The sequence below is a fragment of the Lutra lutra genome, chromosome 2 (assembly GCF_902655055.1).
Source record: "Lutra lutra chromosome 2, mLutLut1.2, whole genome shotgun sequence".
Taxonomy (NCBI): domain Eukaryota; kingdom Metazoa; phylum Chordata; class Mammalia; order Carnivora; family Mustelidae; genus Lutra; species Lutra lutra.
The window spans coordinates 55,217,407-55,245,391 of record NC_062279.1 but is presented as its reverse complement, the minus strand read 5'-3'; the positions used below and the strand labels follow the sequence as shown (position 1 = coordinate 55,245,391).

Here is a 27,985-nt window from a genome sequence, read left to right as displayed (position 1 = left end):
TGTCTCCATGACAAAAATGAAAAAATCTTTTGTTTCCAGAAGAACTTCACAGGTTTGTTATCTCAGAACTCTGCAAGGTTCCAGCAAGGTGATAGGAGGTGGGAAGGCTGCAGGGAAGACAGGTTGTTGGGAAGAGCCAGGATCAGGATGCATTTCTAGCTTTGTACCAACTGGGTGGTGACCTTGGCCAGCCACTTCAGCTTCTGGACCTGCTTCTTTATTCGCACTAGGAAAAGACCGTGTTCTGATCGCCAGAACCCTCTGACCTGACCGCATGGGATGCATATCCCCTCAGCAGCTTGGGGTCGGTATAAGGCCCCTTTTATATTTTGGAAGATTTAATTCTGAGCCCCATTTCATCATGGCAAGTCTGTGTCTTTCCTCTCCGTTCTTTCCTGAGACTCATCCCTCTCTGAGGCTGCCCCTGGCTTTCTGCTTTGCCCCTTGAAGTGGAGACTGTCTTCTCCTCTAAGGCCTGGGCTCCCAGCGTTCCCGTCCACAAAGGTCTGGTAGCTCTGCACATCTGTGATTGAGGACATCCAGCCTTCCCCCTGGAGAAGTCAGACATTCGGATCTAGAGGAACTTCAGAGAGGCTTCAGTACTTCAGAATCTGCAAAGGCATCAAGACCCCTTTCTTTGGAATGCTCCTAGACCCTGACACAATTTGTCCACTCCTCCCCAGCAGTCACAGAGGGAGCTGGGGAGGATGGTCTTTGTCGGTGTCAAGAGTCCTGGCTCACCCTCCCCGAGAGGAGTGCTTGCTGACTTGCCTTTCATCTACTTCCTGAAAGGGACACTCAGGAGGTTTTTTTAAGGGAGACTCACTGTCTCCTCTGCTAGAAAAAGAAGTAGCTGGAAACTTCTGACAGAAACTTGCTCTTAGAAAATCTAGTTCCACCTCCTGGGGCACCTTGTGACATTTTTATGATGGTTTGTTCCATCTTGTCTTTCCTTAGAATTAGTAGAATCAACCCAATTTTAGGCTGGGGTTGGGGGGTTGGTCAGCAGATGACATTTTGTGTTCCTCTGTCTCCTGCAGGAGCAGTGGGGACTTCCTCCCTCCCTGTGGCCAGCCCCCAGGCTCTCCAAGATTGCCAGGTGCCCCTCCCTCTGGTCCTTTCAGTAGGGCCCTGGGGGAGCTGTACAGGAGGTGGCCTGCCAAAGGCCTGGCAGAGAGGAAGAGCAGGCACTGAGATCAGCCGCTCTGCTCCAGCTGGGGTGTGGACGCCAACAGGCTGTGGGGTGCCTGGCAATTCCTCTGGCTGCTGGGCCTTGGATCCATGCCTGTCCCCCAGGACTCCATCTCAGAAACCATGATTTCTGGGCCCTGTTCTAAGACTTGCCCAGGACTTTATTAAAAAGGTGGGGGACTCAGCGCAGGAAGGGGACGTCATTCCATGTTCTTGGACTTGGTGTCAACTCTACAACTTAGAAAATCGTCTTTTGCTTCTTCTTGTGCCTTCTCTCTGGCCTTATCCCCCTTTCCTCTCTCCCTTCCTCTATATCCTTCCTCTCCCACCCTCTGTTTTCTGCTCTGTGGCCAAGGGGTGCAGAGCCCAGAACTAAGGGGAAGGAAAGCTGTATCCCTTACCCAAGGACTCAAGTGCAGCGAGCAGCTGCTGGTGTCCACAGAGGGACATACCTGTGTGTCCTCTCAGGAGAAAAGCACTGATCCCTGAGTTGCATGTGGCCCAGCCTAGCACTGTGCAGCTGGCTCAGATCCAGGACCAGTGTCTGCAGGCTAAGGCCCACATGTTTGATGCTGTGCTCCATCCGGCAGAAGTTTTGTGCCTAACTCTCCCCCCGCCCGACAGATTCACGCTTCACAGAATGCATTACTGGACCCAAGCATTATGCACATTTAAAACATACTGAAGATAGAAAGAGATGAAAAATATTCATAGAAGTTCACCTCCTTTCTCCTTGTCCCCTATGGCACCATCCTGCACACTCCCGGTGTCTGTCCCACACCTTCGAGTCTGCCGGCCAAGTTGTCCTCAGGGCTACAGCCCCATGGGGTCCCAGGTGGCTCAGGGTGAGGTGGGGAAGGATGGTGGTCATGGTCATTCATCTCCTGGTCCTGAACATTCCAGTTCTCCTCTGCCCTGGCACACGGTAAGCTTTTCCTTCCTCCTCCACCCAAGGATTGGTGGGGCCGTGGGACTTGTTCCAGCCAAAGAAATGTGAGCAGAAGTGATCAGAATCACTTCCAGGTGCAAGCTGCTAGAGCCGGGGCTAGAGGAAGAGGGAGATAAAGAGGAACAGCAGTGACTTCGTCTGTAAGAGCTGTACCGAGTCCTCCCGACTTGTGGTCTCAGTAACAGCCATATGCGGTCTCCCTGTGCTGGAGGCAGCAAGTCTGGGACTGAGGTGTCTGCCGGGGTGGGTTCTCCCGAGTCCTCTCTCCTCAGCCTGCAGACGCCACCTTCTCCCCGTGTCCTCACACAGTCTTGCCTCTGCGTGTGTCCGTGTCCCGATGTCCTCTTCCCCTAAGGACACCAGTCCCAGGCTCGTGACTTTACTTTACCTAAATGACCACTTTCGAGGCTCTATCTCTAAATATAGTCATGTTCTGAGCTACGGGGCACTGGGACTTCAACATTTGAATTTTGAGGGAACACAGCCCAGCCCATGACCCCACACGAGGCTGTTATTTCCTGGTGGAGGGCATCTGCCAAGCCTGCTGAAGTCCAGCACATCACTCCCTAGCCATCACTTTCCAGACCTTCCAATGATTCTGTAGCCCCCAGTTCCCCGTGTCAGATCCTTCCCCTCCTGGAATGCTGGCTGCCACTTCTGCTTTCCCGCCCCAGCCCTGTCTGGTACAGATGGGACAGGGCGAAGAGTGTTTTTTAGGCCCCCGGCCCATGTCCCCTGAACCATGGCAACCCCTTCCAGGTGAGGCTCACTGTGCAACAGGTGGAACCCTGCGGTGCCTGGGCCGGCAGCGGGGAGGCAATGCCCCCCCGGGGTGGGGGAGATGAGGAGGATGGCTCATCATTCCCTCACTCAGGTTGACCTTGGGACCCCAGATGCCCTCTAGTGAGTCATCCTTTCTTAGCATTTCAGCCATTCCTGCGTAGAGAAGTGGGTAGGCAGGGTAACAATGGGGGTCGGCTCTCTGTTCGGTGAAATGGTTTAGGAAACATGAGGGGGGGAAGCTGGCACAGGGAGCACACTGCCGGTGCCATCCCTACTGGTTGGGGAAATATCCACCCTGAACTTGGCACCTTGTGGTGGTAGGGAGGGGGACCCTGCTTGCCAGAGCCCTCAAACGTTTGCAGTTTTCCTTTCCTGAAGCTACTTCCTTTGGAGACTGCCTTGCTCTCTCTGTCACTGTTGGCTTTGAGCCAGTAAACAGGGTGTTTGAAAAGAGTCAGGTCTGAAAACTTGCAGTGAGATGGGCCCATTCCCTGAAGAGAGAGCCCGCTGTTGTGATAGGTTGCGACAGGACCCCTGTCAGCTGTCAGCTGTAGGGCCCTACCCACCCCTCCCCCAAGTCTTCCTCCCCAGCTGCCCGGGTCACAGACTCCCACCTTTGCCATGGAGAGTCAGGAGCGGGGACAGCCTTCTGCTCCTGCTAAGAAGCCAAAGGGAATGCTGTCAACAGAGTTCAAAACCCTTTCTAAATAAGTTAGATAAGATCTGCAGGGGGGGTTGGAAGCCACCATGGTGGTGATCGTAGTGACCTAGTCATCAGTCCTGGAGGGATACCCTCAGCTGGGGCTGCTGGGCAGCTAGTGTAGCGTCAGGCTGTGCCCCTGAATAGAGCAGCCACACCAGCCCTAGAAGGTCACTTCTGCTCCTCCCACAGACCCTCCATTTGGTCTCCAGACCTCTAGATGCCGGAGTCTCAGGAGGTGGTACTTAGAGCCTTTCTCTTAGGTCCTCTCTCTCTTCCTTGAGGACTTATACAGGCATGGTGCTTTTAATATCATCCAAATACCCAAATCTAGACTCCCAAATTTGTGTTTCCAACAATGACCTTTTCCTGAAATCCAGGTCCCTATAGCCAACCACTCACTCACTCCCCACTGGAATGTACATTTAATGTACCACACTTGAGACACAACTACTGGTCTTGTCCCTCTGCTCCAATCATGCTCCCCTCAAGGCATCTTCGTCTCAGTAAATGGTAGCCTCTCCATCCAGCTGCCGGCCAGCAGGTGGTTCTCCATTCCTCTGTTTCCTTCACACTCCATAGACAAGCTGTTGGCCTCACCTCCAAATTATGTCCCAAAGCATGGCCAAAGTCAATCTCAAACTCATCCTCCCTGCCTCTCTCCCTCCCTCCCTCTTCCCTCTCTTCCTTTCTCCCTCCTTCCTCCCTCTCTCTCTTCCTCCTCCCTCTCTCTTTCTCTTTCTTTCTCTGTGTGCTGTAATAGGAACGAGGTAAAAGAAAAGAACTTTCTCCCCCTTATGTAGTATCTCCTTTTGAAATATTTTTATTCACTTCTTCTAACAGCAATATAGAAACACAGAATCATAAAAAATAAGATTATAAATTGTCCATCAATTACGTAATAGCACTTGGTATTGCTACAGGGAGGAGACCCGGGGCTGGAGCAGGCCCTCTCAAGCCTCCCCAGGCTCTCCGGGCCTCTGTGATCTCTGCCAAGTCCATGAAGGCATCACGCACTGCCGGGCACGGCAGTGTCAGTGGAGACCTTGTGGTTTACACCCAGGGTCCTTGGGGATGACAGAGATGGGTAGATGATGATTAAACTGCAAACACTGTGTACATGTGGCACACCAGAAGGTGGCCCCAGGATGCTGGCGATGCAGGTGAGGTTACAGGTGACGCACAGACATCACTTGAGCCCCATAAGGCAGGGAATTCACAACACTGAACCAACCTGCCGAGTTATTTGTGTTCCCTGGAGGAATAAGGGGCTAACGGACACGGGGGGATGGATGAGTAAGGAGACGCACCCAGTCCATCCTCCTCCACTCTCATCTCTGGTCCCCTCCCCTTTCTCCTCCGTCCTCATCCCCAAATTAAATTCTCTTGGGGTGAACAAAGCAAAAGAGCTGAGACATCTAACCTATTCCAAAAAGTGTGCCTTGATCTCCGTTTCTTCTCAGAGAACAAAGAAAGGAAGGGGACATTAGGCGAGCTGAACAACTAAATTGCCCAGTTGATGCCAATTCAATTAGACCGACCAAATCAACAAAATCAGCTTCCATTGAATCCAATTTTTTCAATTACTGTGATGACTGATTTCTAGAAAGTGAAAAAAAAAACCAGTTTGGCATTATTTTCAGAAGATGGGATGGGCTTTCCTGTGTGGGTGTGAGTGCGTGTGCCTGTATGCCTCCCCGGAGCGGGTGGCGGGTGTGGGCCTGCCCGCTCCCCTGCCGTCCCAAGGACGCGTCTCAGAGAAGCCTGGCAGGAATGTCTCGGTGGGACTGGGCAATGCTAGTACATTATCCCTGAGGAGAGACGGCTTGGGGTGGAGAAAATCCCCCTCCCTTCCTGCCTGAGGGGGAGCAGGTCTAAAGGGTCGGGCGTTCCACCAAGAGGTCTCCTCTGTGGACCAGTCCTCTGGGCCTCACACTTCAGTCACTGCTCAGAGTCAGGCAAAAAACACATCTTAGCTATGTTGCTCTACCTTCTGTGAAGGAAGCATAACGCTTCTGGCTCTTTGACGTCACCAGAAAGAGAACAAGTTCTTTTCTAACTAGGGACCACTCATTCATATCCTCCCACTGCCAGCCCACCAAAGAAGAACAACCTTCCCAATGTGGGTCAGAGCGTGTGTGTGTGTGTGTGTGTGTGTGTGTGTGAGGTGTGCATGGGCCCAGAGAGACTCTACGGGAAGATGAAACATGAAAGAACATCAGGACACCTTACTTCGACTATGGAAGTGTGATGGGTAACATGTGTTCTGTGGGTCCACTTTCCAGGCATTGCTCTAAGTTGGACCCAAATATTCAGGACTGCAAAGTGAGAGGTACGCTTGGGGGCTGCACGAGGTGGAGCGTAGAGGGCTTGGCAGTTGGTGGGTTTGGCAAAGCATTAGGACCATCTTTGGGGTTCAAGTTCCTTGATATTTGATCTGTCTTGACATTCTCAATAATGATTTAATCTGTTGGCTGTCTGTAGCCACTAAGGAGTCGCATAATCTGAGGGAAGTCATCCTCTTTCCCTGGCTTCACTTTACTCCTTCATGCACAAGGAGGCTTGAACCAAGTGACGTCAAAAGCCACCCCCCACTGGCAGGAGAACCTGCACCAGGTGGCGTTCTATGAGGCTAACTTTCCTCCCTGTTGAGGCCTCGGTCCTCGCCTTCCTCATCCTCATGCTTGTCATCAGGGAGAACCTTTCAAGTCAAATCCTGAACTACTTCACTTGACCTACCCAACTGGTGTCAACATGCGGACAAAAATCAAACAGCTCTGAACACGTTAGCAACAGATTAGTAACAGTCTGATTCAACTGAAATTAGTGGTTTAAATCAGGCACAGAATGCCAGAGGAGGCTCAGGGTGAGCTCTTGAGCTTCCTCAAGTTGTTCTGGGGAGGGCAGGAAGGGGACAAAGGTGACGCCACCAGGAGAATTCGGTGCTGGGAAATCCACTGACAGACTTGCCTGGTTCACTTGGGCACTCCCCTGTAGGAGCAGGGTGATGACAAAAGGGCTCTTTGGAGATTGGGATTGGTGTGTGCGGCCAGGGAAGGCAGCAGAGAGGACATCCGAGTTTGCTCCGCCCCTGTGGCCCCCGTGTGTCCTGGCACACACTAGAAACAATCGACACAGCCCTGGTTGTGCCAAGGTCTAAGACTGACAGGAGCCTGGGCGGCCGCTCAGCAGAGAAGCTGGCGATGGCTATGGGGCCTATGTTCCCAAGCTCCACTTTGTCACTCCTTCTGGTTTTCCTTTCCTCCTGGGTCCCTGTCAGGGCTGCTAAGTCACCAGTCTATGGTGAATCTGAGCCAGTACTTAGAGGACAGCAATGGCAGATGGGCTCATCTGAGGTACATAATCACCTCCTCCCTGGGGGCTCAGTGCCCTTGGGTAAGTTTTCTGCAAGAACCATAGCGTTTGGTGGCCCCCCTTTGGGATCTGAGATCATAGCACCAGTGATTCTGAGGAAACGGGAATGCGGGTCAGTGAAGGGAGGATGGAGATGCGTCATGCTAGGAGCCAGGTCTCACTGAACATCTGGATGGAGTGGCCCTTCTGCAGAACACTTTGGGTCACGGACAGTCAAGGGGTTGTGGGGCTCCACAGCCGGGGCCCCCTGACAGAGGACCTGCCATGGGTCTGAGGGCCCATGGTACACCAACCACAGGGAAGCCCTGCTCCTGGGGAGACTCACTCAAGGTAATGCAACCTCCATGCCCTCCCCGCCTCCCCTCTCCACCTCCCAAACATTCTGTTCTGGCTCCTCTGACCCCTTCTAGGGCTTCTCAGCACAGAGAGAACCTCCTGGAGTTGATATTCATCTTGGTGACTCCAATGAGCTTGAGTGGGGTAGAGAGACTGAAGGAGGAGGCCAGAGGAGAGTCGCAGAAGAGATCAGACAGCTCGTCCCGTTCCTCCAGCTCGTAGGTGGCATCATTGAGCATTCTCCTATGCAGGTCACAGGTCTGCTCGATCTTCAGCTTGCTGATGTCACTGCGCAGGCGCATGAGCTGTCTGGCCAGCTGCTGGTCCTGTAGCCGCATCTCCATCTGGAAGGGAGGAAGGGAGGCATCAGCAAAGAGGTGGGCTGGGGTTGCAGCTCCATAGTCTCTGATAAACACAGACCTGCTGATGGGAGACCTAATTAATGGCTTGTACCACCAGCTGGTCCACCTGGAGATACTGGCACACTCCCTGCTCAGGAAGGTGAAAAGACACACACAGCAAGATGACAAATGGGGACAGACGGTTTCCTCCAACAACACTTCATGCCAGGCTAGATTCTATGTCTAAATACTTCTGGAAGAGGCACATGTCCGTCCTGGCTTAAAGGTTCAGTCTCATTGTTAACAGACACACATGGGTAGAGTAAGAGTACAAAGGAATGCACGGGAGTGGTTTAAGTACCAAACTGAGAAGGCTGATTACCTCTGGGTGAGAAGGAAAGAAGGTGGTTAAGAAGGTTTATGGGGGCTTCAGCTTTATTGGTAATATTTCATACCTTATGTTGGGTGGTGGGTCTACTGTTAGATCATTCTTTAAATCTTTAAACATTTTAAAATGACTGCAATATGTTTTTTTTTTTTCAAATATTTTATCTGTTTGAGAGAGAGAGCAAATAAGAGAGAGCATGAGAGGGTAGAAGGTCATAGGGAGAAGCAGACTCCCTGTGGAGCTGGAAGTCCGATGCAGGACTCGATCCTAGGACTCTGGGATCATGACCTGAGCTGAAGACAGTCACTTAACCGACTGAACCACCCAGGTGTCCTGTAATATGTTTTTTTTTAATATTTAATTAATTTGTTTATTTGAGAGAGAGAGAGAGAGAGAGAGTGGAATCACGCAGAATCTGTCCTTTTGTGACTGGCTTATTGCACTTAGCCTCATGTCTACAAGGTTCGTACAGGTTAAGAGGCTTTTTAGATTTTAACCTTTGCAGAAATGTTTAGCGAACGTAAGTCAGTCTTCAAGGCTCCTGCTTGCAGTAAGTTGGAAGAATGGCAGCTCCTGAGGAAGGTGGGAGAGCTGGGACGGGGTCTAGCTGGGGGGATGGAGGCCCTCCTGCCTTTTCTGTCTTCTCTGCCAAGGAGGGTGTTCAGGCAGCGATGGCCTCACATCCCATCTTCTGCCACATACTGTCAGGTGCAGTGGAAGCATAGCTTTAGATGAGAGCTATTTCGATCTGTGTTCCAGAAGAGGAAACCAACTCAGAGAAGTTTAAGGGACTGTCTGGGATTGGCCAGCCAGGGTGTGGTGCACTCAGATCACCCCGGGGCCCATCAGAGCCCAGAACTGGAGGCCTCTCAATGGCTTCCACTGACCTGGAGGTGGGCTGGATCCCAGAAGCAGTGAGAAGAGGGAAATCCATTGCTCTGGGGTTAGACTCTTGGTGCCAGTGGAACCCCTCTTTACTAGCTATGTGGTTTTGGGTGAGTCACTAACACTTCCTGAACTCCTGTCTCTTCTTCTAGAGAGAAGGGATCCTGTTTATTCCAAGGACTATGAGAAGCATAGCAGACAATGAGTGAAAGCCAGGTGAGCTGAACGCTGCCAGTCAAAGGTAAGAGGTTCACCTTTAAGTTCTTTCTCTGGGCCTAGGTGCAGAATGTGGAAACTGGTCAGAACCTCCCACTTTTAAGATTTCATTAAAACAACTGAGATGCTGGCCCTAAAACCTGGTCCCGGTGACTCAACGATCAGTGTGGGTTAATGCTCTCCCTGGCAAAGACTGCACTGTAGGACGTGCTGATTTCTAATCTCCCTGCCCAGGGTGGCCTGTTGTTCCTGCACAATAGAGGCTCTTGCTGGATTCTCGGAGGAGCGCCCACAGTGGCTGTAATCCTGTAATTAGGGCATAGTACTTGGTGAAAGGGGGAGAAATGTCAGTGTGTGGTGGCTGTTAGCACATTGCGGTGACAGGGCGTGTTCCCACTGGGTGAGGAAGCCCAGGAAGGAGAAGGCGGCTGATTGATGGCCTGGCAGCAACCACGGTGCTTGGCTGTAGCCAACCCAGGTAGGCTGGCCAGCTGCGGAAATTCATGGAAGGACCTCATGGGAGAGGGCTCTGCTGGGAGGTCTCTGGGGCCGTCTCAGGGGGAGTTAGAAGACAGGCTGACTCCCGCCTCTGGGCTGGGTGGAGTGAAAGCCGACGTTGCAGCGAACTGATGGGGAGAACAGTGAGGCAGTTCCTCAAAAAATGACACACAGGATTGCCACATGACCCAGCAGTGCCTCTTGCAGATAGATCCCTGCAAGTATGGAAAGTAGGGGCTTGAACATTAACTGGTAGCCCTGTCCATAGCAGCGTTATTCACAAGAGGCGAAGGGTGGGAGTAACCCATGTGTCCATGGATGGATGCAGAGATAAACAAAATACGGCCTGCCCATACAATGGCGTGTCCTTCCGCCATCTTGACATATCATGGGAGACCTCAAGGATGATATGGAAGAGAGAAGCCAGCCACAAAAGGCAAAGTACTTTACAATTCCACTTACATGACATAACTAAGTAGTCAAACTCGTAGAGACAGAGAATTGAATGGGGGTTGCCAGGAGCTGGGGGGATAGGGGAGTGTGTGTTTACTGGGGACAAAGTTTTGGTTGGGGAAGAAGAAAGCCTTTCTGGAGATGGATGGTGGTGAGCACCACAGCACAAGGCTGTGAATGTACCTAATTAATTATACACTTAAAAATGCTTAAAATGGTAATTTTATGTGATATACATGTATTTTACCACCATTAAAGAAACAACAAAAGCTACACATTTGGGGGGGGGGGGTCACTCCGACCTGGTTTGCCCAGGACCTTCCTGGTTTTAGCTTCCCAAGTCCCACGTCCTAGAAGTCTCTGCGGCCCCGGGCACGTGTGGATGTTGCAGGCGTTGGCGAGGAGGACTTGTCCTGGTCATCCAGAGGCCCGTCTCTCTGTGAGATATTTTCTTTAACATGGGTGGCACTGGGAACCCCCCAGACCCTGAAGGAGGTGGCGTGGTCTGGGAGGTTGAAGGCTTCTCTGAGGTAGGTCAGAGGAGCAGTGACCAGAGAAGGAGAGACTCAGACCAACTGCCGAGGAGAGAGTATTTTGTTCTTTGGCAACGGCCCCAGCAGTGTTTGGGAGAAGAGGCATTTTTGTGGCAATTTGGATGATTTGCTCCCTTCCTCAGCACCCCTTGCCCACTTGCCCTGTGTTCACTTGCTCAGTCTAAAACTCTGAATGACACCTTGGCATTCCAGGGAAGCCAGCATGTCTGTTTCTTGAATAAAGTCTTAAACGTGCAAGGTTTGGCTGATACCTTTATTCCTAGTTGCCCATAGGATGTGCTAGAACACTTTCTTGGGTCTGCTCTCTGTAGGTCTAAAATGCCCTGAAGATTTAAGGAGTTTGAAAAAATACAAAAGGCACGTAACCAGCAGACCTTTGGGAGCACAAGAAGCAATTCTTCTGAATGTGCTGCCTTTGCTCCCCACAGCTCCTGCTTCCTAAAGCGAGTGCCAGTGCACGGCCTGTGGGACACACCCTCCTCTCTCCAGCACCAGGCCTCCCTGAAGTCCTGTTCCTGATCTGCTTTGTTTTCTTCACTTTCTGGACAATCATGCACCTTTGCCCCTGAAAGCTTCTGTTTTCTTAATTTGGAGAAACAACAAGATGGGGACCAGGGCTTGAGACTCGGCCCTGTGCACCCCTGCCAGCACATCTGGGCAGAGGTTTGCAAATCTATCTCTAAAACTTACCCCAGAGAAGACCCTATGCCCAGGGCAAACCAGAGGAGCCATGGATGAGCAAGACTGAGTCCCACAGGGATTAGTACAGGTCCCAGAAGACACAAAGAATTCCAAGGTGATCAAGGGCATTTCATTTAATCCCTACTTCTGAGGCTCAGATCTAAGCCACCCCAACCCCACAGTCACAATTAGGCTCTGACTGATGTTGACAAGAGACAGAGTAGAAAAATCCAGGCCATTTTCAGAGTAGAAAAATCTGGGCCATTTTCTCAGTTGCGCATGAAAGGACAGAATGCGCTGTATTCTCTACAAGACTTCATTCTTGAACCTTAGAAGTAGTTTTTGTAAGCTGTGTGGTGATTTATATAACTTAACCGAAAGGTCCGGCTTATTGTTTTCATCAGTGCTGGGTAGGAACACACTTAGAAGCCTGGAGAAAATATTATTCATTATTTGATCTTGGGTTTGGCCTCTGAGAAAGAGCCAGAATAATGCTGTTAGGAAAGCAAGTAAGTAGTGTCACTGAAATGTGCTGCTAGAGGCAACTTTAGGGTCTGGGAAAAATTAAAAAACATTTTTTTCTAACACCCCTAGAAACCAAACTGTTTGGGGATTGATTTTCCAGCAAAGCTGTTGACTTGAGAGGAGGCTGGAACAGGCTTCTCAAAGGTCTCTACTCTGGCAGCAGGAGACCACTCTTTCTGGCAAAGGAGAGGCTGTGCTCATGGCTGCCACTCTGATGCCACTGGCCTTGGTCAGGTGCCAGGCTGTCCCTGGCCCAGGGTATGGGTGGGCGGAAGGGCACCATGGCTCCCATTGTCTGGGCAGAAGATAACTATCTGTCTCAGCTCCTTCAAGGTGCTCTTGTGCCTCCTTGGAGCCACTGTCTAAGGGGAGGGAAAGTTTGAGCAGAGCCCAGAGCCAGAGAAGAGAGCAGGACCCTGCAAGGGACTGTCTGTCCTCTGTGCAAGAGTCAAACTCTACGTATATGATCAGGCCTTTGATTTTCAAACTTGGAAGGTCCTAGACCAAACTGTGTCTTCACTCACAACGCTGGCCTTTAAAAAGGACAGCCTGATGCACCCTGAAGAGCCCCTAGATCTGTCCCCAGAGGCTCTGTGTTCCAGTTTGCTTTGGTCTGAATGTTTGTGTGACCCCAAAATTCACACGTTGAAACCCTCACACCCAATGTGACGGTATTTGGAGGTAGGGCCTTTGGGATGCGCTTAAGTCATGGATGGGATTGACACTCTTATAAGAAACTCCAGAGAGATCCCTCCACCTCTTCTTCCACCATGTGAGGACTCAGCAAGAAGTCTGTGACCTGAAGAGGGCCCTCTTCTGACCGTGCTGGTCGCCCGATCCTGGCCTTGCAGCCTCCAGCCTGTGAGAATTCGATGTCTGTGGATGAGAAGCTACCCAGGATGCGGTATTTTGTTGCAGTAGCAGCAAGAGACTAAGACACAGTCCTAGATCAGCCCCTAGTGAGATGAGTGGCTCTGGGCTATGGTGTGACCCCTTTATGGAAAGGGGATGCTGATCCCCTTCCCCTACCTGATAAGACTGCCTACTGGACATGAGGTGGGCCTGGAAGCTCCACACCCAAGAGAGGAATCCTGTGTCCTTTGAGTGAGAGCAGAAGAGATGGGCGCTATGGCCGTGTTGGGAAGGACAACTCCCCTCCCACTGTCTGCCCTGGGCCCTACACTCAAGAGCCTAATGGACAGGTCTCCCCACTCTTCAAACCTTTCAAAGGTACCACCAGCCCTCCTGGCTCCCTTGGTCTCTCTAGCCTCAGCTTTCCCATTCTGAGCCTCTTTCCCTCCATGGCAGTCACACTGGGTCCTTATTCCCTCCCCTAGAATACTTCTTCCCTTCCCTATCATCCTTCAGGACCAGCCCTTGCCCCTAAACCCTGCAGATTGGGTGACACTCCCCACCATGGGTGCCTCCTACCACAGTACTTACAGGCTTAGTTGACTCATCTGTCCCCCCACCAGGTGGCAAAACACCAAGGAGAAATGACTACCCTGTATTCACCAGGCCCATCCCAGTGCCTGGTGCATAGCTCTGGTGCTCAAAAGCCATTTGTTGAGTGAATGAATGAATGAATGAATGGAAGAAAGGAAGAAAGAATGAGTCCATCAATGGATGATACCTCCCCAGAGTCATGTTTTGATTTTCTCCAGGGGGCCTTTCCCATCGTTCTCACCCAGGCTGCCCTCCAGGCCTGTGGAGAGGCAGTGAATAGTATGAACAGAGCACTGGCTTGTGGGTTCAAAGTCCCTCATTGACCACTCGCTGATGGTGCAACGCTGGGCAAGTTGCTCAAGCTGTCTGAGCTTCGATTTCCTTATCTGTGAAATGGGCATAATCATAATGTCTGCTCTCGAGAATGACATGAGTAACACACATATAAGACACTCTGTATAGGACATGAGGTTCCATAAGTATTAGTTCCACTTTAGCCTCCAGAACTGCAGAGCTAAGCAATTAGTTATTTCCCGTTTGTCACTCTTATCTCTCCCACTAAGTCAGAGGAGTCTTTGAGTGCCGAGGTCTGGTATCATTCCTCTTCCCTCATCAGCAGGGCCCGGAGTAGAGCTGGTTGCCAAATCATGCTTCCCACACACTTCACAGATTATTACTGGCACCTAACACCTCTGTCGCTCCTCACACTTAGGCACAGCCGGGTGGGGCTGGCAGGGTAGCGTTAACATCCCCCTTATCACGTGTCTTATCAGGGTTCAGGGAGCTGGTAATGCCCAGGTGCTTCAGGATTTGAAATGGAGGCAGGGGACCCTCCCAGGTGGGGCGTTCTCAGTTTGGCTGGTGCGGGCCTTCCCCAACTTCCCGGCCAGTGCCCTGGACAGCCAGCAGTGGCCTCGCAGAGCTGTGCCGCTCCTGGCAAGCTGCTGGAAAAAGGCCACAAAGCAGACTGCAAGGAGAGCCTAGCTCCCTGGCCTCTCTGAAGCAGGATGTCCTGCTGGGGTGTTTCTGGGTGGGAGAGCTGCCAGAGAGGGGACCCCATGCAGGGCTGGGTGCCTGATCCCCCGTGAGCCCCTTGCACTGCCTTCACACTATATCTACAGGGAGCACTATCAGTCCCGGGTGGGGGTGGTGCTTCCTTAAGACATTGCCTGGAGATCAGGCATCTGTAGCCAGGGCAGCTGTCAACTGAATGAAGGGGGCCAAGGCGCCCTGACTTCCGTGGAGAGCCCCGAGAAGACCCCTAGAGCACACCTGTTGGGACTTCTAGACTTCTCCTGGGTTCCAGGCTTCCCAGCTTGGAGACGGACAGAGTGGGAGTTTCACACCAGAGGCTGAGCAAGCCCACGAACCAGCCAGAAACACTGGCTGACCATGAGTGAGGACCACTGCTTGTGGGCCAAGAGCTCTCTGGGGCTGGGGCTTGTATGAGTAATCAAGGCTCCGGGGCACCTGGAGGTTCTATATATAGATTCTCACAGTGCCTTCAAGAGGAAGTGAAGCTAATCTATTCTCTGCCCCACCTTCCAGGCATGACTGAGGCCATTTCGCTCTCCAAAGTCATTTCACACTCCATTAACCTGGAGCCTGCCTCCTTAGAAAGAACAGATGGTTTGGGCCTCATCTGCCTGAGGGACTCGCAGCAGCCTAGGGCCACTGGGGTGAAAGCAAAACCCACCTCGGGAGAGTATTTGCTGCACCTGGGAAGCGGCTGTGACCCAGCTACCCCCATCAGAGTCCAGAGTTAGGGCCCGAGTCAGGGCTGCTCCCCTCCCCCACACACCCCAGGAGCTTAGTAAGGTCACCAACTGGTGAGTGCTGTGGAATGTGGCCAGTGGTGGCCCTGGGGCTGCTGGCAGAGTGTGAGCTGAGGAGGGGGTGGGATGGAGAGGGCTGGGCAGCGAGCCTGGGACAGCTGACTGATGGGCACTCACAGGATCTCTCTGCGCATCTCCTCATTGAAAAACAAGAGTGATCAGCCCCTTGGTTCCTTCCTGCTCTAGCATGTGGTGGCTCTGTGCATCCTTCTAACTAGCACTGTAAGAACTAGCTCTACCAGAGAGGATCATCCTCAGCCGCTGGTGCTGGCGGGCATGCCTGCCCTTCGGGGGAACAGTGAGGGAGGCAAAGAAGCCAGGAATGCCCACTGGCTTGGGAGTCTCCTTCTCCCCGATTGCTCCTGAGTGCCAGGCCCTCGGTGCAGACGGTGCAGACGTGGAAACCGTTTCCCCTGCAGAGGGCTCAGCCGCCTTGAGTGAGCCTCTCTGTCAGCTTTCTGTGGCTTTTGCCTGCTCACTGGTTGTGTCTGGCTCAGGCCCGTGCCCAGGGACATGACCAACAACGCCCTTTGGACAGTGCTCGGGTTTTTTTTGTTTTGTTTTGTTTTTTTATCTATTTATTTATTTTTGGCCCTGGCGGAGGCTTGGGGACAGGGGTGGGTCCCGAAGCTTATAAAATAACACACCCTTCAGAAAGGGGATGTTCAGCCCAAGGGGATGTCTCAATCTTGAACAATTCTCTCTGAACCTCTGTGCCACCAGACCCGGCCCGTCTATATTAGAATAATGAAGACTTCTCCAAGGGAGAGGGGAGTTCTTGGAAAAAAGTGCAAAATCGAGCAAACTTTGGAGAATAACAGCCTAGAACTCCAGGAGTCGAGAGGATGTGTTGAACGAGCCTAAAACCTCATGAAATACAAAGTAGATTCAAGCTCATTCGATCCCAGGAGCAACCGATGGTGTAGCAGCCATTCAAAGCAGGGGTTCTGAGGTCAGTCAGCTCTGGGTTCAACCCTCCCACCCTGCTGGTTGATCTTGGCCAAGTTACTCTACCTCAGTTTTCCCATCTGCAAAATGGGAACAGTGCCTGCCTTAAAAGAGCACTGTATGAATGTTGTGATGACTATAAATGTTCACAGGACATTTAGTGCAGAGACCCTGACTATCTTGGTAGGTATTTATTATATACACTCTGCCACGTAGGTATTTATTAGATCATTTTACAGTGACAAAACCTGGGGCTAGGTTAATTGGTTTTCCTAAAGTCACACAGCTAGGGTATGGTAGAACCTGACTGGAAGTCTGGTTTAGTCACAAATTTTATGCTTTTCCCACCCCACCTGTGTCTGGTTGGTGACCCAGTTACATTAGAACCCCCACAGGCACTTGTAAATTTCCTGACACCACCACAGATTAATGGAATCTGAATTTCCATGGAGAGTTGGGAAGGAGCTGTAATTTTTTTTTTTTTTTTTTTTTTAGAGATTCTATTTATATGTCAGAGAGAGAGAGAGCACAAGCATGGGGAGCGGCAGGCAGAGGGAGAAGCAGGCTCCCCACTGTGTAAGGAGCCCGATGAGGGACTCTATCCCAGGACCCCAGGATCATGACCTGAGCCAAAGGCAGATGCTTAACAGACCAAACCACTCAAGCACTCCAGGATCTGTATTTTTTAATAAATGCCCTGGATACCTTTTCCAACACTTACTACACATTAACATATGGTGTAGTTATTATAACCTGAGGGGTGCCCCTCAGAGGAATTGGGTTTTCCTTATTATTGGAAAAATGTGAATTGGAAATAAGGAGCTGCTTAATGTCAATCACACTTAAAGACAGGGATTTGGTTGTGGAAGAAGGTAGGGATTTGTCTATTTCCTCTTGGTTAATTTGATTGTCCGCTGTGCCTGGCACACAGCGACCACTCAACGTGCACCTCAGCTCCTCAAAGCATTTTGGAACTGTACTTATTATACCTCTAGCATAGTTCTTATCACACTGTGTCATTGCGTTTTGTGTCTGTCTCCTCTACAAAAGGGAGAACCCCATAAAGGCAGGAACCCTGTCCCATTCACCCTGGCCCCCACCAGCACCCAGCTCCTGATTTCAGGCACTCTGTGAGCTCTGGCTATAATGGATGAGTGGAGGATTGGATCAGAGGATCCCCTTACCACCACCCTGCCTGTCTCATACAGCCCCAGGGCTGCCTTCTGCTGCTATTCTGGGTGGGTACTCCCATCAGGCCTCTGCTCCTGTCTTCCACCTCCCTCTCCTTTCAACTGCAAGACACTTAAGGAAAGGAAAGGGGCAGGACCTGATTCTTGGAGTTGGCTTCATCTCACTGGCCAACGGTCCCCACCTCATCAGCCCTCACTGTGACTGGGGAATTTCTGTGGATCCAGGTGTCAATTTTCTTATTTTAGTCTAGGAGAGTCTATGCCTTTCTTAAAACCTGCAGATTATAAGGTGAAGAACGTGTACCAATTACATTGGCAAGACAGAGAGGAGCTTGGAACTTTTCTTTCTTTTACGTTTCATTTTAAAATATTTTTTCTTCCTAGTGGTATATAATGCATTCCTATTTTGGAAACCTCAGAAGCTATAGAAAAGTTCAAAGAATAATATTGGCATTCAGAAATAAAGGTCACTGATGTTTTGTCCTATTGCCTTTGCCGGTGACTTTGTTTGTAAATACTTTAGTAAAGACTGAAGTTTTACTAAAGTGTGTGGCCTGATTACTAGAACAGTCTTCCTCCTGCAGATTGCTCATGCCAAGCAGGCTGAAAGCTCCCAGGTACACTGAGAAGACTCAGAGTTGGGCAAAGGAACAGCCAGACTAGAAACTCTGGGGACTTGAACCTCAGCTCAGCCAACACCTCTCTGGATGGCTCTGAGCATATCCTTATCATAGAATGGCCACAGCTTTCCCAGACCCTGCTACACGGTGGTTGTGAGGCATTGCTCACCGTTTACAGGTGTCCTGTTCCGTAATTAGCAGGGTTTTATTTATGTATTTCCTTTAAAGATGTTATTTATTTATTTGACAGAGAGGGAGAGAGAGAGGGTAAGCAAACAGGAGCAGGGCTACCAGCAGAGGGAGAGGGAGAAGCAGACTCCCCTACTGAGCAGGGAGCCCAATATGCAGGACTGATTCCAGGACCTTGGGATTATGACCTGAGCCAAAGGCAGACCTGAGGCGAAGCCCAACTGACTGAGCTACACAGGTATCCAGCAGGGTTTTAAATACAGGCTTTTGAACAACTCCTGGCCTCACCAACTAGAACACCGAGAGTGTCAGTACCTATACCTAGTACAAAGGTAAGCGATCTGGATCCAGAGCCCAGAGATGTGGGTCTGTGTCCTTGTTTGGCCATATCTTTGCATGTGACCTTGGGCAAGTCACTTAACCTCTCTGATTTCAGGCTTAGTACCTTTCTGAGCCTCAGTCTTCTCCTCTGTAAAATGGGAATAGCAAGTACCTTCAAGGTTTCTCCCAGGATACTGTATGTAAAAGTGCTTTGGGGACAATACCATGCTCCCTAGACAGGAGGCAGGACCACGACGATCATCAAATGATGCTCGGTGTGTTTGAATTGCCACTTGGCCGTATCATTCAGTGGAAATGGGTAACACTGGCCTTGTTGGACATGCCTGGGACACACCAGTCATGTGCTTGCCAAATAGGCAGCAGAGGCAAGAGAGGCTTAATCAGGAGAGGTTGAAATCAAGCTGTGGCCACAGATAGGGCCAGCCAACTTCAAGTCCATGACCTGCCACAGCAGGTCCTAGAATTACTAAAACTTGTCAGGTTCCTCTTCCCTTTTTCTAACAACCATAAACATATTTTGGGGGGCTTTCTGTGGGTATCAAACACCTGCATGAAACTACAAGAAAAATATTTCTCACGCCCAAGGATTCTGGCCCCAAAGACAAACCCTGAGGAAGCAGGACCATTCTGTTTTGTTTTTAGTTTTGGCACCGCACAGGCCAAGTGGAAGATTTTCCCTGTTTCTTTATCTGTCAGGTTGGCAAGGGGAACATTTTAGCAGGGTTGAAGAGAGGAGACAAGGGAGTGTCCCTTTCCCCCTTGTGCTACAAGCTCTGGGACCAAGCACAGAGGTTTGTGAAATGTTCTGAATTCCAGACTCAGCTAGAGAGCCGAGTCCCACATGATGTGGGGCGTGCTCTTTCTAGCTCACTCTTTCCTGGAGGACTACCCCTACGTCTTGGCCTCCTAGTGAGGTGGCCCCAAAGGCAAGGACCTGAGGCTGGTACTTTCTGACCACATAAGCAGTCTGGAATAGGCAGAGATGCACCACGGCCACTGGACTGGGCTCTGGGTCCATTTCTTGCACAGAGAGGCTGCAACCCTGCCTGTCGTAAGCAGATGGCGACAGGGTCCCTGGATACTTGGGAAAACCAAAGGTCAGGACTTCCTAGTTTGGAGGAGTAATGCCGACAGTTTTGTTTGAGAAATCTCCACCTTCCTCGTATCCTCCAATACATGAGACTGGGAGGAAAAGTCTGCCCTGCTTACAGGTCCCTGGAGCATGCCAGGAGTGACTTGCTGTTTTCCCTTAGGTGAGAGCAGAGAGGGAGAGTGAATCCCTGAGGGAGCTCTTAGGATCCTTTCTTGGCTTGGAAATGAGATCCAGGCAGTCACTCTCTGCCTTTGAGCTGGACTCGGAGAAGATAGCGGGTGGACTAGCCCATCTGTCCGGACCCAGCATGGCCTGCCCCTGAAAGGGTCAACAAGGACAACAAACGCCTCCCTGGTTTTATTAACAGTGCCTGGGACAGCCCTGGGGTAATCATAGAGTCATCTGGGGCCTGCCCACTGCTGGGCCCATCTAATCTGGGGCCAAAACTTCCAACAAAGGGAGCGTTTGGCTTCCGGGAGGGAAAGCAGCCACGTGATTGTCTGGATTACAGATTTTTAATCCGCTACCTTTAGCCACATGAAGAGAAAAGACAAATTTGCCTATGAGCCTGACACACTGGTGGAGTGAGCCTGCCCAGCTAGAAAGAAAACATAACTCTGGGCTTAAAATAAAACAAAGGTTATTTGAAACTACTTTCACCGGGTTAGAAAAACAGGTTAATTAAAAAAAAAAAAGATTTTGTTTATTTGAGAGAGCGTGAGAGAGCATGAGTGGGGGCGGGCAGAGGGAGAGGGAGAAGCAGGCTCCCCGCTGAGCAGGGAACCCCAAGACATGGGGCTCAAACCCAAGACCCTGGGATCCTGACCTGAGCCGAAGGCAGCTGCTTAACCGACTGAGCCACCCAGGCCCCAATAAAAAGGTTAATTTTTAATGCCCCCAGCAGTGAGTTGTCAGATGACAAATTAGGAAAACAAATGACTTGAAGTTAAATGTTTTGACTGCAATTCTCAAAATGTGAGAATCCGTTTGCTGTGCAGATGTCGAACTCCGTGTTTTCCAACCAGTCGGAGGATTTTATGAGTTGCCTGTTACTATTTAATCCCCAAAGTGGAAGTGGTCAGAAGTGCACATTCAAGTGGGCCTGCCCACCAGTCTGCATTTGAGCTGCTTTTGACCTCAGACGTACAATCTCTGATGGAATCTCAGTCTTGGACAACTCAGTGTGGGATGCTGGGACTTCCTTTCCAGAGGCCCATTTATAGACTGAGCCCTGAGCCGAAAGGGAAGCTAAGGCAATGGCTCATGTCAGGGTGTAGGCCTGGGGATCCCTGGGGCTTCCTTCCGTGGTCTCTCGCTGGTCCCCTGGCTCCAGTCCTGCCTGCCTTTCAGTCCTGACTTCTCAAAGTGTGGTCCATGGACCCACAGCATAGCATTACCTTGGAGCTTGTTGGAAATTTGGAATCATGGATCATAATCTTTATTTTAATGGGAGAGCCGGGTGATCTGTATGCACATTAGTTTGGGAGTCACTGCTCTAAGGAGTGTTTCTGAGTAATTTCTGGAGCACAGATCTACGCCTGTGGTTGCTCATTCAGCATGCCCAACTGGGCCCTCTGCTGGAGGGCTGGCTCTCCTGTTTCTCTCTTCATAGCCCTCTACCCTCGATGGAGAAGGCTGAGTTCAAGCTTTGCCTCTGGCACTTACTAGTCATATAGTCCTAGTCAGGGCCTCTGACTTCTGTGAGCCTCACTTTACTCATCTGTAAAATGGAGACAATTACAGCAATCACACAGGTCTGATGTAAGACCAAGAAATAATGGTGTGAGGACTGGGATTGTCATTCAGTCTTACTTCTCCCTTGGCCCCCACGCCCATGCATTCTGGTGACTGCTGGCATCTTTGTGAATGTACATTTTTAGGAATCACCCAGCAAAATCCATTGCCTTTGGAAGATACTACATAGTATGTTGGCTAAGAAGAGCATGGGCAACACAGCCAGATGGACTAGAGTTCAAATTTTGACTCTCTTACTTACTGCTACATTCCTGTCTGAGACTTGGTTTTGTCCTCTATAAAATGTGGTTGACAAGAAAGTGACATGACAATCAAAAGAGGTAATACATGTGAAGTGTGTGGCACACAACAATTAGTGACAAATCTTGGTATTATTATTACTATTACTATTATTACCCAAACCTGGTAGCACAGAGAAATGGTGGGAAGGGTGGTAAATACCATACAAATGAACCAGCACTGCCACTCTGGAAAACAGTGTGGAGTTTCCTCAAAAAGTTAAAAATAGAGGGGCTCCTGGGTGGCGCAGCGGGCTAAAGCCTCTGACTTGGTTTCAGCTCAGGTCATGATCTCAGGGTCAGGAGACTGAGCCCCACATTGGGCTTCACGCTCAGCATGGAGTCTGCTTGTCTCTGTCCCCTTACTCCATCTCTTAAGTAAATCTTAAATAAATAAAATCTTTTTTTTTTTTAAGTTAAAAATAGAACTACCCTACTATCCAGCAATTGCACTACTAGGTATTTGCCCAAAGAATACAAAACCCCCAATCCCCAGTTGGAAGGGATACAAGCACCCTGATGTTTACAGCAGTGTTATCTACAATAGTTACACATGGAAGCGGCCCAAGTGTCTATCGACTGATGAATGGACAAAGGAGATGTGGTGTACACACGATGGAGTGTTATTCAGCCACAGAAAGAATGAAATCCTGTCATTTGCAAGGACATGAATGGAACTACAGAATATACTACTAAGTGGAGAAAGACTAATACCATATGATTTTGTTCATACATGGAATTTAAGAAACAAACCAGTTAAGGGGCGTCTGGGTGGCTCAGTGGGTTAAAGCCTCTGCCTTTGGCTCAGGTCATGATCTTGGGGTCCTGGGATCGAGCCCTGGGAGCCTGCTTCCCCCTCTGTCTCTGCCTGTCTCACTGCCTACCTGTGATCTCTGCCAAATAAATAAACAAATAAATAAACAAATAAATAAATAAATAAACAAACAAACAAATAAATAAATAAATAGAAAAAGAAACAAACCAGCTAAGGGGAAAAAAGAAGAGTGAGACACAAACCAAGAAACAGACCCTCAGCTACAGAGAACACACTGATGGTCACCAGAGGGGAGAGAGTCGGGGGGATGGGGGAAATGGAGGCGGTGTAAGTGGGAGGGTTAGGAGGTGGGGGAAATAGGTGATGGGGATTAAGGAGAGCACCAGCTGATGCCCGGAAGTGTTGAATCACTATATTGTCACCTAAAACTAATATTACACTGTTTGTTAACTAACCGGACAATGTAAATAAAAACAGGAAAAAACGACTACACCGTATATGAAAAATAAGAAAATACCATGCAGGGCACCTGGGTAGCTCAGTTGGTTAAGCAACTGCCTTCAGCTCAGGTCATGATCCTGGAGTCCCAGGATGGAGTCCCACATCGGGCTCCCTGCTCAGTGGGGAGTCTGCTTCTCCCTCTGACCCTCTCCCCTCTCATTCTCTCTCTCTCTCTCTTTCTCTCTCTCAAATAGATAAATAAAATCTTAAAAAAAAAAGAAAATATCATGCAAATATAAAGCATTATTAATGCTGATATTCCCTGTACTTATTTCAGCCAGCCTTTGGCAGCCAAGTTAGCCCTGGCAATTAGCCATCCTCTCTTTGCCTACAGAGCATTGCTCTCTCCATTACCAATTTTTGTCCTTGACCTGGCCCACCTGCTTTCCCTCAGCATGTAGTCTGCCTGAGGCACTCGCGCAGCTTGGCTTGCAGTGGCTGGGCAAGAAAAGGGGCACAGGCTGCAGAACTATAGCATTGCTTTTCAACCTAGGCTGCATTGTTTGGAAGCATTGAGGCGGTGGGTGGAAGTCAGGGTACGGTGATCTTTAAAACGTACTGATGCCTGGGACCCACCCAGGGTCTATCAAATATTCATTTGATAGATCTGAGGTGCCTCTAGGTTCTGGGACGTTTTAAGGTTTCCCAGGTGACTAATATGTAGCTGGGGTTGAGAGACCCCTCTCTCATGCAGAGGATGAGGAGGACAAGCTCTAGAGAACTCCCTCCTGGTTTACACGCAGGGAATACCTTCTCTACTCTCTACCCCAAAGGGGGCCCACAGGGAATGCTAATTTATTTCGAAAGCAAACGCCTCCACTCCCAGAAGCAATAAAACCTCAAAAGGACCCAGAGCCAAGTAACAGAATCCTTGATGGATGGGGATATTTTTGTTCTCTTTGTGAAAACCAACTAAAGCAGTTCAGCCTCAGGAGTTTAAAGAGCAGCTTTAAAGAGCCCGGCCCATGGTGCGTCCCTCTCGACTCACCTCCTGAAGCCCCCAGGAGCACCCAGGGGCATGGGGTGTCCAGAGACGAGGTGTGAAGCCACAGGAGCCCCATTTACTATGCAAGCCAACTGGCACTCCAGTTACTAAAGACAGGCGTGGTGGAATGGTGTTTGGGGAAGCAGTTCCAATGAAAGATTAAACATTAAAACAAAAAAAGACTTCCAATGGATGGGACACCTGAGTCCCTGAGCCTTCCCTCTCCCGTGCCCCAATGATTTATTTCAACCCTTGAGGAATTCCAGGCCCCAAAGGGGATTTATTTTTCGGGGTTTTGCAGAACAAACCAGGGAGACCTCTGCCTACCCTGATGACACAGGAGTTACAAGTGGCTCTCGAAGGCACTGGCCGTTGGTTGCTGGCTCACCTGTGGCTATGGAGGCCTGACTGGGCAGGTGTGACCTGGCCACAGGTGATGGGGAGAGGCAGGAGTTGAGATCATGGCAAGCATGAGCACTGTGCCCAGCTTTGCCAAGAAGCCATCATGCCTGGGACCAGTGATTCTCCTCTGGGCTATGGGCACAGAGTTCTGAACACCTGTTCCCTTTCTCACCTGCTGAGAGAGGCCCCTGTTGGGAGCCTGCTGTCCCCTGGGCAGAGAAAAGGTCAAGCTACTGCCCCCTACGCCCCAAGGATACCTGTTGCTCATGGTCATCCCCTCGAATGCGTCCCCCCTACAACCAGGTCCTGACTTCTGGGCAGACTCCCACTCAGCCTCCGAGACCCAGCCCAAAGCTTTTAGGGCCGATCAACCATGTCACCCTCTGGGCAGCCCCTTAAACACAGTCCGTCCATAAGTACCTGTGACTACAGGACTAGGGGCTGGCTGGCTGGCGTGTGGATCTCATGTCACTGTGCAGTATGAGGTCTACCCTGGATTTAACAGGAAAATGACAGACGTACAGTTGGGAGGGATAGAGATGGGGAGAGACAGAGAGATAGAGACACAGCAGAGAGAGAGAGGGAGAGAAACAGAGAGAGGAAGAGAAACACAGAGGAGAGAGAGGGAGAGAGACAGAAAGAGGGAGAGAGACAGAGAGAGGGAGAGAGGCATCTTTTCCAGGGTTGCTTAGAGGGGCAGCCACTTACCAGTTCCTTCCTGAGCCAGGCTATAGCCTCGTCGATACTTTCAAAGCCTTCCAGCTTGCCGGCAGGCTGGGGCCCAGCGTCCTGGGGGCCACTCCCGTTAGGTGGGGAATGCCGCCTGGGCTCTCTCCTCGGGGATGAGGGGTCCTCCTCCCCACACTCCCCCTGCTCAGCAGGGGGCCTCGGGAAGGGCCATGTCTGCTCTTCCAGCCTGGCCTGCCATTCCAAGTAGGAGGGCCTTCGGGTCTCCAGCCTCAGTTTCTCAGTGAGGGCCTTCAGGCTCCGGAGGTGGTCATCCGGAGGCAGGGCTGCTCCTGCCGGCTCTTCTTCCCCACCTACCACTTCTTCTACTTGGATCTGAGGCACAGACATTCTAGAGTCTGCTGGGGCGGCCAGACATGGGAGGCGGTGGGAGGTGGTGTGGGACTCTTGGTGGGTGGCAAGGTTGGGTCCCACTCAGGAATGCTCTCATCCGGCTGGGGTCAGGGCTCCTGAGCGCATTGCTGGGATGTGAGCAGCTCCCGGAGCTGACAGGGGCCCTCCGTGGATGAGCCACACAGGGTGCCCTCCAGGGCAGCTGTGGAGGGTCAGGATTTAAGCTTCTTCCCGGAGTCCTGCGGGTGCCATGTTTCACAAAAGGCAGGAACAGACAAGCGTCAGCAGGAATCTTTGGGGGCAAATTTGCCAAGAAGATCTATCAGTCCTGGAGGTGCAGGCAGATCTGAGACTGGCGGGGAGGCAGGACTGAGCTCCCTCCTCACGGGCTAGGGCAGGCGGTGAGAAGCTGCTGGCTGGCTGGTTGGAGGCCCTGCAGGAAGGATGCAAATGAAGTCAGTACTAATCCCTCCCCTGGCAGGAGGCCTGCCACATTCCTGAGTTCCTCAGGAGGGGAAACTGAGGCTCAGAGAGGTTAGGTGACAGGGCTGCTGATGGCTCCCTCAGGACGAGAAGTGAGGCAATTTTAAGCCTTAACTCAACGCACAGAAGTTAATAACACATCAATGCTCTGTACAGTGTTCCACCGCGGACGACATGATTCCACCTCCATTATCTCATTCAGTCCTCAAGGCGGGTCTGTAGTTACTTCTTTCTGTCCCCATTTTATATGCCAGGAACCTGAGGCTCTGACAGGTTGGATGACTCACCCGAGAGCTCCTGGCGATCAGCAAGGACAAGACTGGGTTGTCTGATTCTGAGGGAGCTGGTCTCTCCTTGGAGCAACAGAGCCCTTGTGGGTCCCCAGGCAGACACAGTTGTGCCCTGGGGTCCGGGGATGCTGACCCTGCCCCGCCCCGTCCACCACAGCCCCTGTCCTCAGGCGCTGTCTCCTCCAGGTCCTCCTGCACACCCTCAGCTTCTTCCTCCAGAGACAACACCTTACCTCACCGCTTCCGAGGAGGAAACAAATAAACCTGCAACCGCTTTGGGAAGAGCCGACCTCCCTCAAGGAGGATTGTTAAACGGAGCGAGGACTATGACTCACCACCCTTCTAGAAAGATGGTTCTCACATTTACTTAAAATGCACGCACTCTAGCGCCTCGTGGACAAGGGCTGTGGCTCTCTGATCTGATCTGGCCTTCCCATCTCCGGGGAGGTGGTCTGAGCACAATGTAGAGAAGGAGCTCCAAGTCCGAGTAAGAGACTCCAGCCTCCCAGCGGCATCCCTGCACCCACAGGGTCCAGGCAACTGGAGATAGGTACATCAGAGTAGGGGACATTTGACTCGGACCAAGGAGAGAAGTCCTTGGTTCTCAGGCTGATCTTTAAAAACGTGTGCTAAGGGCATGCCGAAAAAGAATGAATTCGTATGGAGCGATGTCCAAGATAAAGCTTCCATGGAAAAACAAAACAAAACAAATTATTTGTAGTCTAGAGGGTGTGGAAAAGGAGGAGAAGGGACAGATTTTTATTGACTTCTATGAGAATAAAATGATCTCTGGAAGGAGGAAAAACTAAAACTAAGAGTTCTGATTACTTGTTTGGGTGATGAGAACTGGACATGGGGTGTTGGGGGATGGCATAGGAAGAGGCAGAAAGTTCAGAGGGAGCAAAATAAAAACATAGACTCATCCCTCCAGGGAAGCTCTGGGGCCTCCCTCCCACCTAGTGATGGAGATGTTCAGGAAGAACAGACCAGGTGGCTCAGCTGGTTAAGCCTCTGCCTTCCGCTCAGGTCATGATCTCAGGGTCATGGGATCAAGCCCTGCATTGGGCTCCCTGCTCAGTGGTGAGTCTAGTTCTCTCTCTTTCCCTCTCCCCTGCTCATGCTCCCTCCCTCTCCTTTCTCTGTCATTCAAATAAAGAAATAAAATTTGGGGGCACATGGGTGGCTCCATCAGTTAGATGTCTGACTGGTTCAGAGAGTCCTGGGATCCAGCCCCATGTTGGGCTCCCAAGCTTGCTTCTCCCTCTGTACCTGACTGTGCTCATTCTCTCTCTCTTTCTCTCTCAAATAAACAAATAAAATCTTAAAGAGGAAGAAGGGGGAAGAGGAAGAGGAAGAGGAGGAGGACAGACCTTGCTGTCTTTTTGGACTGTTTCTACAATCTCTGCCTGTCACATGATCTGACCGAGGGATATCTGGCTGTCCTCCCCATGCTCTGAGCCTGGCCCGTCTGGAGGTATCCCTGAGGAATGAGGGGGAATAGTCTACCCCAACGAATGGCAGAGAAACCTAGTTCTCACCTCCAGCCACCCAGATGGGAATCCTCAGGAACTTCCACAAAAATGGATTCCCAGGCTCCACTCCCAGGGGTTCGGATTCCATTAATGGGGGTGGGGGAGGCTCAACCATCAACATGTTTTTAAAGCTCCCCAGGTGGTGTGAGGGAGCGGCCAGGGCTGAGAACCCCTGGTCTGGAGCTAGAAACCCTAGACTAGGGGTCAGAGGGCCGAGCTGCAGGTGCTGTCAGGCTTGCTGGGCCTCAGTTTCCCAGCCTATAAAATGGGGGTGATAATATCAATCTCCTAGGTTTGGGGGATTGGCAGAACTAAGGTTTGTACACGCTTTCTGCAGGTGTAGCACGCTTTGCCGATGCAGGGTGT

The 27,985-nt window shown here is 50.9% G+C and overlaps 1 protein-coding gene across 3 annotated transcripts in view; it reads right to left on the bottom strand.

The window, feature by feature from the left end:
• Window positions 1-4,425: 4,425 nt before the first annotated feature.
• The window catches only part of FAM167A (family with sequence similarity 167 member A), a 40,325-nt gene continuing 16,765 nt past the window's right edge, over window positions 4,426-27,985 (bottom strand). For 2 of the 3 annotated variants that reach the window (XM_047717453.1, XM_047717452.1), the window contains 2 exons: window positions 24,943-25,747; window positions 4,426-7,678 (listed from right to left, as the gene is read on the bottom strand). In XM_047717453.1, the coding sequence (XP_047573409.1) occupies window positions 7,415-7,678; window positions 24,943-25,311 (633 nt within the window). In that variant the 5' untranslated portion in view covers window positions 25,312-25,747 and the 3' untranslated portion in view covers window positions 4,426-7,414. Of the gene's footprint in view, window positions 7,679-24,942; window positions 25,748-26,084; window positions 26,275-27,985 lie in introns of those variants that run through there. The other variant, XM_047717454.1, reaches the window with a different exon arrangement.